Source organism: Lampris incognitus, chromosome 4, assembly GCF_029633865.1.
Source record: "Lampris incognitus isolate fLamInc1 chromosome 4, fLamInc1.hap2, whole genome shotgun sequence".
Classification (NCBI taxonomy): domain Eukaryota; kingdom Metazoa; phylum Chordata; class Actinopteri; order Lampriformes; family Lampridae; genus Lampris; species Lampris incognitus.
In genome coordinates, this window is record NC_079214.1 from 74833682 (window position 1) to 74848377 (window position 14696).

The following is a 14696-nucleotide window of genomic DNA, read 5'->3' on the forward strand; positions in this document are numbered from 1 at the left end:
TTCACTGAGCTGATCATGTTTATTACGCATTTATCCCGTCCCTGTAGTTCTAAATTCAGCTCATTCAACATGCTGGTGAGATCAGTTAGGAATGCCAAATCCAAAAGCCACTTGTTGTCCTCTAGCTGTGTATATTTGGTGAGCTTGAGAAAATCTCTGATCTCAAGCAACAACTCACTGAATCTCTCCACAAAATGTGCCTCTGCTCAGCCACCTTACATCCGTATGCAGCAACAGATGTGTGTGTTCTGCCGAGAACTCAATCTTCATAGCAATATCCATTACTTCTTTCATGTTTAAGATCTTCCCACACAGCGCTTAATGGTGAATTATGCAATGACAATTAAGGAAGTCGGGGAAAGAATCACTTTGCTTGCACAATCCAACGAACCCATTAGCACGGCCTACCATAGCAGGTGCGCCATCAGTTGTAATGCAGATGAGTTTAAAAGGGGCCAGTTTATTCTGGTTAACGAATTCCATGGATCCTTGAAAAATATCTTTGCCTCTAGTCTGTCTTTTAAGTGGCAAAATAGTGAGAAGCTCTTCTTCTGCGCTCATAATGTCGTCAGAGGCCATTCTAACGAAAATGCAGAACTGCGCCACATCCGCCATATTGGTTGACTCGTCAAACTGGAGGGGAAAACACTCACATGCCTCAACGTCCTTCTTTGGTTGCTCATGAAGACTCCCGGCCATTTCCTCACAGCGCCGTGTGACAGTATTCCGGGGTAGTTGAACGTCTTTAATGGCATTCACAATGTCCGTTTTATTCTTGAAATCACCGAAGAGTGAAGCCGCAGCCACAGCAAACGTCTCTTCCACAGTTTAGCAAGAACATGACTGACGCGATGCGACGCTGTCGTTGCAGCCTCACCCTCGGCGCTGGGTCTCGTAAAAATGGACTGCTGCGTTGCTAGCTGAGACTTCAACTCCTGCAGTTTTCTGGTTGGTAGAGCTGTTTTCACTGGGAAATCTGTATCACGGCTTTTGGGCACCGTTTTAAAATGGCGCTCCCAATGACCCTTCTTCGGTATTGACCCTTTGCACGTTGTTATGTATGGATGAGGCTATTCTACCAGTGACCAGTAGGTGGCACCTGTATTCTATATTGCTGTTGTCTGGGTTGTAACCAACAGAAGAAGAGTTCCTAGTAAAGCATGGAAATGAACAGCCGTGTGTGCGTTGTGGTCCCTGCATCGTGTGTGAAATTGTTTACACCATAGTGTTATTAGCCAGCTACATAATATAAATTGGCGACGAGGATGGGATGGGTTCAATGAAAGACATTAAGGCGAGAGTGACTCTTAAACCTGATAGCATACCCAAATTCTGCCCACCACGTAATGTGCCCTATGCTCTGAGATCCAAAGTAGAGGCTGAACTGACCCGCCTCACTGACCTTGGCGTGATCTCACCAGTGGAGCATAGTGACTGGGCCACACCCGTAGTTCCTGTCAACAAGAAGGATGGCACGGTGAGACTTGGTGGTGATTTCAAAGTCACCCACAACCAAGCACTCTGTGTGGACAAGTATCCTATTCCACGCATTGAGGATCTCTTTGCATCGCTAGCTGGAGGTCAACGCTTCAGTAAACTGGACTTGTCAAACGCATACCTACAGATGGAAGTAGTGGAGGAGTCGAGGAAGCTACTGACTATTTCCACACAAAAAGGACTTTTCTGCTACAACCGCTTGCCCTTCGGTACTGCGTCAGCACCAGCATTGTTCCAGAAGGCTATGGATCAAGTGCTCGTTGGATTGCCATTCACGCACTGTTATCTCGATGACCTTCTGGTTAGTGGGCCAGATGAAGAGACCCACCTGAAAGCCCTGGACGACGTTCTCACGAGACTGGAGGAGTATGGTCTCCATGTCAAAAAGGATAAGTGCATGTTTTTCCAGGAGTCAGTAGAGTATCTATAGGTCATATCATCGATGCTGTCGGGCTCCACAAGTCGCCAGAGAAGGAACGCGCTGTTGTGGAGGCACCGGCACCCACCAACGTTAGCCAACTATGCTCGCTGCTCGGAATGATAAACTACTATGGACGTTTCATCCCGGACCTGGCAACCATCCTGCAACCACTGAACACACTGCTGCACAAAGGGAAGAAATGGCAGTGGACTACAGCTTGTGAGGCAGCGTTCCGAAAAGTGAAAGAGCTCATGGTATCTCAGAAGGTGCTAACCCACTACAACCCTGAGCTGCCCCTCCGTCTAGCCTGTGACGCTTCACCCTATGGGGTAGGGGCTGTACTCTCTCACGTCATGCCTGATGGTGTAGAGAAACCTATTGCTTATGCGTCAAGAACACTCAGCAAAGCAGAGCAGAACTACGCCCAGATTGAGCGAGAGGCGCTGGGGATAGTCTTTGGCATACGTAAGTTTCACCAGTATCTCTATGGTAACAAGTTCACTCTACTCACAGACCATCGCCCGCTGACCTCCATTCTCAGTCCAGTGAGGAGTACGCCGTTGATGGCCGCAGCCCGCATGCAGCGCTGGGCGCTCCTCTTGTCAGCGCAGGATTACACTATAGGGTATCGTAAGGCTTCAGCACATACTAATGCAGATGGACTGTCAAGGTTGCCACTTCCGGACACTCACGATGACAAGATAGACACCGTAGATGTGTTTTACATGTCACAGTTAGACACACTACCAATCAGTACCACTGATACCCGAAACAACACTAGATCTGACCCTACACTGTCTCGCGTACTAGAGATGGTCACTACTGGACATTGTCCAAACACGAACAACACAGATACTGAACTGTCTGTTTTCCTGACTCGTCAAAATGACCTCACAACCCAACAGGGATGCCTCATGTGCGGCACACGAGTGGTAGTGCCACCCAAGCTACGGCCCCGGGTGCTCAACGAGCTACATACAGCACACCCAGGGGTAGTGAGGATGAAAAGCTTGGCACGGTCGTATGTCTGGTGGCCAGGTATTGACTCTCAGATCGAGCTCCAGGCCAAATCCTGCCACTCATGCCAGCGTAGTCAGAAAGAACCGAGTCTTGCCCCTATACATCCATGGATGTGGCCTTCCAGTCCTTGGGAAAGGATTCACGTGGACTTTGCTGGTCCATTTAAGGACACATGTATCTTGTGGTAGTAGATGCTCATTCTAAAAGGCCCGAGGTGCAAATCATGGATAGCACCACAGCAAACAAGACCATCACAGTACTGAGGGGCCTTTTCAGTCGCCACGGCCTTCCTCACATTCTCATAAGCGACAATGGACCCCAGTTCTGTTCTGAGGAATTCGCCACATTCCTGAAAGCCAATGGAGTCAAGCACATTCGCTCAGCGCCGTATCACCCTGCTACGAACGGCCTGGCTGAGCGCTTTGTACAGACTTTCAAACACGCCCTCAAATCCTCCAGGGGCGCCGCACCAGTGCAACAGCGGCTCGACACATTCCTGTTGACGTATCGCAACACCCCGCACGCCACGACAAAGGAACCGCCGGCTATGCTGTTCACAAGGCGCATGCTACGCACGCGACTGGACTTTCTCAAACCCAGTGTGGCTGGGGTTGTTCATCGCTCTCAAGACTCACAGCAGCAACGCCGTCAACAACACTCCAAGGCCAGACACTTTGCAGTCGGTGAGTCTGTCCTTGTTCGTGATTACCGGAAGGGGGAGGAAAAGTGGACACAAGGAGTTATAATGACTCAGACAGGACCAGTGTCATACGAGGTCAAGGTGGGAGCACAGGGTGTGTGGAAACGCCATGTGGATCAGATGTTGACTCGAACAGAGCAGGCACACGCGGACGCTGCCAGCTCTGCAGTCCACCTTCCTACCAGCTTCCCTATGTCACCTCAACGTAGTGCTGGTGGTACTACACGTCACCTCGGTACCCCTGCATCTCACACTGATGAGAACACTAATCCAGTTCCAGTGGCTATCAAGCCCACGGAGACACCTCACTCCAGTGAACCAGCTGGTGCTGGACCTATACTAAGATAGCGGAGACTGTTAGACACTCGCACTATCCGGTGAGACATACTAAACCACCTGCATGTTACTCTGCTGAGTAAACACATTGATAATGTGGTAGGGAGACTGAGACTTTTGAGTATAAAAATATTGGGAAACAAATACGGGGTCTGAATGTATACCGGAAAATAACATTGTTTTGAATGTACTTTTGGGAAGTAACATTACGCCTTTGTCACTTAATCTTTGTTCCGGGAAGTGATTTTTGCATTGTTGATGTACAACATATTTTAGTTGGGAGGAGATGTTATGTATGGATGAGGCTATTCTACGAGTGACCACTAGGTGGCACCTGTATTCTATATTGCTGTTGTCTGGGTTGTAACCAATAGAAGAAGAGTTCCTAGTAAAGCATGGAAATGAACAGCCGTGTGTGCGTTGTGGTCCCTGCATCGTGTGTGAAATTGTTTACACCATAGTGTTATTAGCCAGCTACATAATACACGTGACGTCACGTCCCACTCGCGGGGAATATGAACGCCATGACGGACGGCGGGAAGTGATAGACCGGGAAATTCAAAAGCGAACAACAAAAACAAACAAAATATTGCGACGGATGAGTAGCTATTATAGTTTAAATTTAAGTGATGGCTACCAATAGTCAGAGTAATGTTGTGGAGTTGCCCTGTGAAGTGAGTCACCTTGTAGGACGGCACAAAGAGCGATACGGGGAGAAGCTAGCGACAGCAGGGTTAGCTACCGACCCGTACCTTCTTCCTACCGATGTGATCACGGATCTAGCAAAACCATCCAGTCTGCCCAAGTTCAATCCACACGATCTGTACCACTATGTTTCCAATGGAGTGTCCCCACACACAGGTGCTGACCTAAAAGCACACAAAAGTCTGGATGCTTACCAGTTCTTTGTAGCTGGTTGGGTTACAGAATCGCGGCGCAGATCAGACAGATGGATTTTGCGTTTGAGTAAACGAAAAAATAAGCTTCCTCCCATTCACTGTGGAATGATAAGGTTTCGATCTTTGGCTTCTGCCACTTTTGTTGTTTGTCGCTGAACACGCACAATAAAGTTAAAGAGAAGTCGGTCTTGTTACCGTTAGCCGCGGCTCTCGTCTCTCCACTTCGACGCTAAGTTACGTCAGAGCTCGCGAGTGAGAGACCAATAATATCTTGATTGATGTTGAATCTGACTAATACAGGACCAGTGCTGACCTTGCCTCTTCATGGTTGGTCAGATTCGATGTCAATCAAGATGTGAACACAAGGGACTGCCGTTTTTTTTTTTTTCAAAATCTAACTCAATTCTTCAAAATCATCTCGCGATCGACTGGCAATCAGCCCGCAATCGACCGGTCGATCGCGATCGACTGGTTGGGCACCCCAGAAATAGAGCTATTAAAAAGATCAGTCAGGTCAATTTTGATTATTTGATATTTGTAAAAAGAAAATTCACTACGTTAAAAAAGCAGAGATGACCAAAGATTTTAAAGATGGAGGCATACAAGCAAGCTATCGATTTTGATTTTATAAATGGAACCTTGAAAATGAATTGGCTAAAATCTTTTCCGAACACCTGTTGTGTCCATATACATACATAGTGATGCATTGTGTTCTGTTAATGCTATTTATGCTGGAGACCGCTAGGTGGCACTACTATGGCTTATGTTCCAGGTACTGTGAGTTACGCATGTGTAGAAGGAGTAGAAGAAGTAAAACATGTCGATGGAAACAGTGCTAAAGTAAAGTACATGCTCCCCTGTTCCTCTGCTTCGTGTGTTGACGTCTGATACTGAACCAACTACACAACAAAGTGGCGACGAGAGTAGTAGTGACGAAGAGATGGCTTTGCTCTCCTTGCAATCTCCTGCCGTGTTCCTGGAGTGCCCAGGTGAACTGAAAACCACATTTGCTGCGTGGAAAAAGTTGTTGGACAGTTACCTGCTTGCTATCGGGGGAAGTGGCTTTCCTGCCGAGAGACAGAGAGCCTTGCTAGTTCACTGCTTAGGAACAGAGGGGCAAAGAATCTAAAGCCCCTTGCCGCTCACGGATGATACCTACGATGGATCTGTGCAGGCTTTGGAGGCGTATTTCACCCCGAAACTGAACGTTTTCGCCGAGAGGTACCGCTTTAGGCAACGAGCTCAAGCTGTGGGTGAGTCAACGGATCACTATGTGGTAGCGCTGCGCGAGCTCGTGAAGAGATGTAAGTTTGGCAATTTGGAAATTGAAGTGCTGCGTGATCAGATCGTAGAGAAGACAAATAATCCTCGTTTACGTGAGAGACTGTTAATGGAGGAGGACCTGACACTTGATAGAGCTTTGGAAGTAGCTAGGCGTACTGAAGCTGCTATAGCTGATGCAAAAGTCATTGCTGATGGTGACACAAAGCACGTCGCCGCCGTTCAAGTGCAAAAGAAGGCGCGCAAGCCAAAATACAAGACCGTTCAGAAAACGGATGCAACCCACACATGCTATCGTTGTGGTTCAGCTGACCACCTAGCCAACGAAGGACTGCAAATGTAAAACATGTGGTAAGATGGGACATTTTTCTAGAGTGTGCAAATCCTCCCAAAAGTCTATTAATGAAGTGACTGTGCCTGATACTACAGTCTTAACGGTTAGTTCTACTTCTGAAACAGCTGCTAAGCTAATGTGTACTACTACTATTACTGCACCTACTACTGCACAGGCATGCACTATTGAATTACTTGTTGATACAGGGTCTGGTGTTTCTATACTGCCTGAGAATATTTACAGTGAATATTTTGGTTCAAGTAAGCTAAGTGAACCTAGAATGCAGCCTGTTACGTATTCCAGAGAGAAGTTGAATGTGCTTGGATGTCTTAAAGCCGACATTACTTACTTACAAGAGTGCCTCCACAGACTTTTACATAGTGAAAACAGGGACACCTATACTAGGTATGGGCCTGGTGACTGCTCTCCAGCTACAGATCAAAGGAGGACAGTTAATACCTGAGACTGCCAATGTCTGTGCGACACTCCACCAAACCGAAGCTCCGCCCACTACCAGCAAACAGAAAAGTGAGACTTCAGCTGCGTTTGGATGTGCAAAGGACTTTGTACCCAAAGTGAAGGTACGACCAGAAGTGAAGCTGGTACAACAAAAGCTTCGACGCTTACCGCTTTCAGTCCATGATGCTGTTTCCGATGAACTCAAGAATCTGGAGGAAAATGGGATTATTGAGAAAGTTGATGCATCTGAATGGGTATCCCCAATTGTAGTCACTAAGAAGAAGACAGGTGGCATACGCATGTGTGTCGATTTGAGGGAACCTAACAAAGCAGTAGTCGTTGACAGCCATCCCTTACCACTGATTGAGGACATACTGTCTGAGCTGCGTGGATCTGTCATGTTCTCTACCCTGGATCTCAAATCTGCATACCATCAACTGAAGCTGCATGAAGAGAGCAGAGGGCTCAGAGGGCTTTCATTACGCATGAAGGCCTGTACCAATACTGCAGAGTTCCTTATGGACTGAGTTCTGCCCCTGCTACATTTCAGAAGATGATGACAACGATCCTCAGTTGCCTCAAAGGGGTGCAATGTTACCTCGATGATGTAATCATCTACGGATCCTCAGAAGCTGAACAAGAGGCCAATCTCGGTGCTGTGCTGCACAAAATCAGTGAAGCGGGACTGAAACTCAATGTTGACAAATGTCAGCTCTGTCAAACTACTCTGAGCTTTCTTGGCCAAAAGATCAGTACAGAAGGTCTGCAGCCAGATGACTCTCATGTCACTGCCATCCTGAATGCCCCGCCCCCTACTGATCCTGCAACCCTGCGCTCATTTCTTGGTCTGAGTGCATGGTACAGCAAGTTTGTGCCCAACTACGCAACTGTTGTTGAACCTATGAGAGCTCTGCTGCGAAAGGACAGTTCATTCCAGTGGAATGATGCAGCTCAAGCAGCATTTGACCGAGTCAAGAAGATGATCGTGAATAGCCCTGCTCTAGTGCTGTTTGACCTCAACAAGCCTACCATAGTCTCTACAGACACTTCAGACTATGGGCTAGATGCCGTCTTGACTCAGCTGGACAGTACTGGTGAGGAACAGATTGTTGCTTTTGCATCTCGCAGTCTGTCGGATGCTGAGAGAAAATATTCCATTGTTGAGAAGGAAGCGCTGGCCTGCGTCTGGTCTGCTGAGAAATGGCGTACATGGCTCTGGGGAAGGAAATTCCTGTTACGCACCGATCATCAAGCACTTACAACACTCCTGACTACCAAAGGCAATAACTGCGCTGGTCTCCGGATAACCAGATGGTCTGCTCGTCTGATGGAGTTGACTATGATGGTGAATTCAGAACTGGATCTTTGAACTATGTCGCTGACTGTCTATCTAGACTCCCACTTCCCAAGACAGACACTGCATGTGCAGAGAATGCGGAATCCGTTGCAACCATTCTCACTGATCTGAGTGCTGTGTCTGTGGATGACTTCTGAGTGCTGTGCCTGCCCAGTGCTCACAAAGCTCCGTGCACAGATACAGAAGGACTGGCCCTCACGAAACAAAGCATCTGAGCCTGACTTACAGCCATTCTTCCTGATCTGCCATGAGCTTGCAGTCATGGATGACTGTATTGTCAGAGGTACTCATCGGTTGCTGGTGCCTGAGTCATTGCAGAAAAGACTCATTAATATCGCTCATGAAACCCACCAAGGCATTGTGCGCACTAAACAATGCCTCAGAGAACTGTATTGGTGGCCCAAAATGAACTCCCAGATAGAGACATTGCTGTACAACCTGCAGACAGAATGATAAGTCGACTGTAACCCATGATGCTCCACTCGAAACCATTCCCCTACCAGTTGCTGCATGGAAAAAGGTTTCCGTGGATATCGTAGGTCCATTTGAGATAGCACCTACTGATTGCAGATATGCCATAACACTGGTAGACTACTATAGTAAATGGCCTGAAGTAGCCTTTGCTCCTCGTGCTGACACAGCTACTGTCATCCAGTTCCTGACCACTGTTTTCTCTCAAGAAGGGAATCCAAAAGAACTGGTCAATGATAATGGACCTCAATTCCTCTCCTTTAGGTTCTCGGACTTTCTCAAAAAGAGGGAAATCAGACACCTGAGATCTTCAGTTTATTATCCAAGAGCCAATGGAGAAGTTGAGTGATTCAACAGAAGCCTAAAGACTGCATACAGACCGCATCAATCCAAAGAGAACCCTGGAAATCATTCCTGAGAATTTACCTGATAGATTACAGAGCAACACCTCGTTCTACGACTGGAGTATCCACTTCAGAACTGCTCCATGGTCGACGAATGAGAACAAAGCTACAGGTGATGGAGATGCCTGTACCTCCAAAAGATGGACACGCTGTGCATGAAAGAGTGAAGCAAAAACAAGTGAAGACGAAAGAATACACAGATGCTCACAGAGACGCTAAATCAATTGACTTCCAGTCCGGTGACAAAGTACGGATTAGGAAGCCATGGAAAGTAAAGAAAGGAGAACTGAAGTTCACCAAACCAAGGACTGTTGTGACAAAGAAAGGACCAGACACGTACTTGCTGGATGATGGAAGGATCTGGAACATCTCACGCTTATCTGCACTGCCAGAGTTGATCCCGGATACTGACTCTGACAGAGCAATGGACTGTACTAACCACAGACTGATAAACCACCTGACTCTGATAACCGGCTCAGGTTTACCAGAATTAGAAATCCACCTAGCTGGACCAAATACTTTGTCATGGGAAAGTGGAAAAAAGGATGATGGATATGGAGCTGCCAGGGAAGAGGAGAAGAGGAAGGCCAAAGAGGAGGTTTATGGATGTGGGGAGGGAAGACATGCAGGTGGCTGGTGTGACAGAGGAAGACGCAGAAGACAGGAAGAAATGGAAACGGATGATCCGCTGTGGCGACCCCTAACGGGAGCAGCCGAAAGTAGTAGTAGTAGTAGTAGTAGGGAAAGTGGAAAAAAATACTGCTGACTAATGTGGGGAGGGAAAAGAAAATGTAAAAAGTGGATGATGTTATTGGGTTACATACATTATTCAGAGTGTAATACTGTCAGTTCTAATCTAAGGTACTAGAAGTATTCTTTGTTCAAAAGGGGAAGATGTTGTGTCCATATACATACATAGTGATGCGTTGTGTTCTGTTAATGCTATTTACGTTGGAGACCGCTAGGTGGCACTACTATGGTTTACATGTTCCAGGTACTGTGAGTTACGCATGTGTAGATGGAAAAAGTGCTAAGTAAAGTACATACTCCCCTGTTCCTCTGCTTCGTGTGTTGATGTGTGATACTGAACCAACTACACAACAACACCAATAACGTTTGGTAGTACCATTTTCCCAGAGAAATATTCAAGAAATTTGGAGGTATATAATTTTTACTTAAATGTGACTTACCACAAGTCTACTTGCAAATAACTATTCACAATCTTTCGAAGTAAATATCTTAAATTCCCCATAAATGCCAAAGCAAAGTATCTCCATTTTAAATTTTTGAATGGAGTGTATCCAGCAAGTGAATTGTTACGACAGCGATTTGCAATTGAAACCAATAATTGTGTATTTTGTGAAGATACTGAAACGACTGATCATTTATTTTTCCAATGTATGTATGCTGAAAGTTTATGGCTTGATGTACAAGACTGGCTTTACCCAGGGGTTTTTCAACTGGAAAGCTTTTCTCTGAAGGACATTGTTTATGGACTTGTCATGGACAATAGCAAAGATGAATTTTTGGTCAAAAACATTCTTATTTTTGGGAAATTTCATATACACAAATCAAAATATACTTAGCACAAAAAATAAGGAAATTTGTGTTTGGTGGATTATTTCTTTGTTGTAACAATGCTTCTTGGCAATAAATCTTATACCGTTGGAAAGCCTGTTTATTTCCCTTTTAAATGGTGCCACATTTGTAAGGAACATGCATTTGTGGGATGAGCAGCAGAGCTGAGTATGTGGGTTGCGCCCATGAAAAATTTGCCAAATCTTTTCTGCCAATGCCAAACAGCTTATTTTGCTGTTGCTATTGACTCTTGTTTTGAGCTTCTGGTTCCCCAGGTGCTGACAATCAGGTGCCTGATATAAGATTTACTGCCAAGAAGGATTGTTACAACAAAGAAATAATCTACCAAACACACATTTCCTTACTTTTTGTGCTACGTTTATATGAAAGTGAAACCCAACTTTTGTGTATTTCACAAAGTTTCTTGCTTACACAAAGGCCCTTAAAGTCATGAAAAATAAAAATGCAGTGAAACTTCTTAGTATAATAGAAGAATATAATTTACAAAAAGCCCTAGGTTATTTTTTTAAATGTATTTTATATTGATGTTATTTCAACCTCTCTTCTGTTTTATTTTATTTTATTTTTTAAATTTCCCCTATCTTTCCTTTGTATGTACCTGGTCCTATTGTTCTAATTTGGAAATGTTATTGCCATGTTTGTACATTTGAAATTGTTAAATAATTAAAAAAAATGTAGCGTGGAGGCTCAGAGACACGTTCTCATCTAGTGGAATAATTACTCACTTCGAAGGATGAAGCTGTTCAAAGACCCGGGAGCAGCTGGAGAAACTGTTTTTTTACTCTGGACACTTTCTTCAACCTGGATAACTGGACTAAAATGAAGAAACGGATGGACTATGTAACAAAACATAAATAAATGTCAAAAGGAACATCAATACCAAACAGTAGAGGCCAGTAATATGCTACTGTAGCGTCTATTAGGCCAAAGAAGAAGCAGAAGAAGAAGCAGAAGACGAAACAGAAAGAAGAAGAAGAAGAAGAAAGGAAGAAGCCGACGACGACAGACAATTTGACCTGCACAGTCAAGGGAACGGCGAACTGTAACTAAAAGTAAATATTTTTTAATAGTCACTGTGTAAGGCTGCCTTGAAGAATAAACAAATTAGTCAGTAAGAAGTTGCAATTTCTCAATCTTCCTTGGAACAGAAACCTGCTTGTTCTCACCTTGGGTATAAGCAGCTGCATCGCTGGAAGCAGACATTTATCACATGACAGTGAAGCTACTAGAGGCTGTTCAGTCTTCCCTCCTGATACACGTTTGATTATCATGGTAAGTAATGCAATGGCACGATATGTTCCATACAGATTTGTATTTCGTTGCCTCTTGTAAACTTTGTTATGCTCTCAAGTAATAAAGTCTCTCCCCCCGAATATAAATAAGACTTTTAATACATTTGTGGGTGGTGCCACGGCCTAAAGCCCCGAAGTAACGTTAGCCATCGAGTAGCTAGTACGTCCTCAGCAAACGTTTGATTGCTAAGTGGGAAATGTTGCTTAGTTTGGAAACAGTTTATCTCCTTCAAGACTTAGTAGTATAATAACGATGATACCCATGCGTGTAGGCTTCTGAAGTACCAATTGAGTAGTCATGTTGGCTTGACATCTGTTCGTCTGCACAAGCTGCCCCGGATAGCTAGACGGTACTAGCTAACCTGAACTTTTGTTTTCGATAAAACGTTTCGAGATTGACGCGAGCTGACGCGTATTCATCGCGGGGCAAACTATTCTTTAAATTATATATAAAAAAAGTGTTCTGTTTAACGTGGCGTCTGACAGCACAGACGCATGTCAGGACTGCCTTCAGGAAGTGTGGCAAATGTGTCGTGCCGTACAATTATTGAGCGACGTCGGATAGTACTGAGATCTATCAAATTCTCTTTAAAATTTAATGAAACTTAATTTGGTTTTTGATTCGTGTCGCATTATGAGGGTCCGTCCGCCCGGACTCTTCCTCATCGTTGTGGACATAACTTGATATGTACTAACTGAAACTTTTCACTCGTTTGCTGGTAGGTGCAGGTGAAAGTGTGTCGACAATTCTGTGCATGTCGTTGACATTTATCCATGGTAAATCTTGCAGGCGTCGCGAAAAATATGCCATTGTCAATAACGCACGCCAACAAACAGGAAACTGGTGTGACCACTGCAGTAGAAACCGGAAGTCAGTGGACTACAGTTATGCACAAAGTCGATTATATTTTCGTTGATTGAAACCGATCATTGATTATTTGCTTCAGTCATCCGTGATTCTGTTTTAAGCCTGGCCCAAAGTGCTTTTCATAATTCACAATAGGCCTTATCTATGAATCGTGAGAATGAGTTGAAATGAACGTTCCTGACCATTTTTACTGTCATCCCCGCATCACCTTGTATTATTTTGACTAGGGAAACCAGCTATTGCGAAGACATTAAAATAATAATAATTTGATAAATCACAGCTTCGTTTTATGCACGTTATTGAAAACATATACACATGTTAGATACTTTATAAAGGAGACAGAATTAATGCATTTAGGCGGAGTGAACCGGCTATCATTTTATTTCCTCTCATCAGGAAAACGATAAATACTTTGTAAATGAGACCAAATAAATGCATTTAGGTGGAGTTAACAGGCTCTCGATTTTTTTCCTTTTCCTCAGTAAAACAATGCTATGCTAGCCTTTCATATTAGTTTCAATATTATACATAAGTTATAAGTAAGTTATCAAAACAGTACGAACATTCAGTACTATCAAAAACATGCTTCTTGTTGAAAGTTTTTTATGTAAAAGCTCTGTCTATTATCAGAACAAGTAGGCTTGTGTTTAAGTGCGGCTATTGTTATCAAACAGTTGGTCAATTTGAATGGTCAACAATCAGTTTGTTAACCACATCAGGTCTATTTTACGTCACATCTCATTGGCCCATCACAGAAAGTTAAATCAGTTCGTGTGGACACGTTTATTAAGAGACATTTTTAATCACTCATCTACATGACCTCCCCACCCTTATAAACAATACAGTGGTATAATGACCGAAACCAACAATTGGTTTCAAATTCAACCTGCCTCAGGAACTATTGATTCAGTTCTACTCTGCAGTAATCCAGTCTGTCCTCTGCACATCCATCACCGTCTGGTCTGGTTCGGCCACCAAACAGGACAGGGACAGACTACAATATTTTTCTTCCCCTTTTGTATCTGTCTAAGTCGGAGAGTACTGCTGGCGTCGTGTGTGGCTGCCGCTTCTCCCTCTTGTTTCACCCCGTTTATTGTAAATCCACTTTGAGTGTTAGAAAAGCGCTATATAAGTTTATTTTTTGTTATTATTATTATTACAATGGACTGTTAAGTTTGCAGAGAAAATCATTAGTGTCAACCTGCCCTCCATTCAGGACTTATATACCTCCAGACTCAGGAAATGGGCAGGCAACATCATTGCAGACCCATCACACCCTGGTCACAACCTGTTCCAACTCCTCCCCACTTTCAGACCCCTTTCCCCCTAAAACAACCTGATGTAAAAAGTTTCTTTCTGTGGGCTGTCATTCAAATGAACACTTAACTGTCAAATAAATCCAACCATGTTGTATATACTGTACTGTACATGTTGTATATACTGTACTTTATAGTGTACATATACTGGTACACTGTCATGTCCATCTACCTCAGGCATGTATGTAAGTAACCTGCTAACATCTATTTCAGCATCTCTGATATGTTCTCTGCAGCATTGCACTTTATCACCTCTTATTTCACCTGTATAAGTCAATACTTGTGTATATATGTGAAGATTGTTGTGTTGTAGTGTTGTTATTTTATGTTAAGTACACTGAGAGAGCCATGAAAATGGAGTCATTCCATTTATGTGTAAACCTACATGGCCAATAAATATGATTCTGATTCATATGCAAACTGCCATGACCATTAACTAGAG

The 14696-nt window shown here is 44.2% G+C and overlaps 1 protein-coding gene and 1 pseudogene across 1 annotated transcript in view; both read left to right on the forward strand.

Annotated features, from left to right (window-relative positions):
* The first annotated feature begins 1270 nt into the window (after positions 1 to 1270).
* LOC130112135 (uncharacterized protein K02A2.6-like) lies at positions 1271 to 9080 on the forward strand (annotated as a pseudogene).
* Positions 9081 to 11742: 2662 nt separating this feature from the next.
* vps35 (VPS35 retromer complex component) overlaps positions 11743 to 14696 on the forward strand; it is a 117438-nt gene continuing 114484 nt past the window's right edge. The window contains exons 1-2 of the mRNA XM_056278242.1: positions 11743 to 11830; positions 11927 to 12050. Coding sequence (XP_056134217.1) covers positions 12048 to 12050 — 3 coding nt within the window. The 5' untranslated portion in view covers positions 11743 to 11830; positions 11927 to 12047. The remainder of the gene's footprint in view (positions 11831 to 11926; positions 12051 to 14696) is intronic.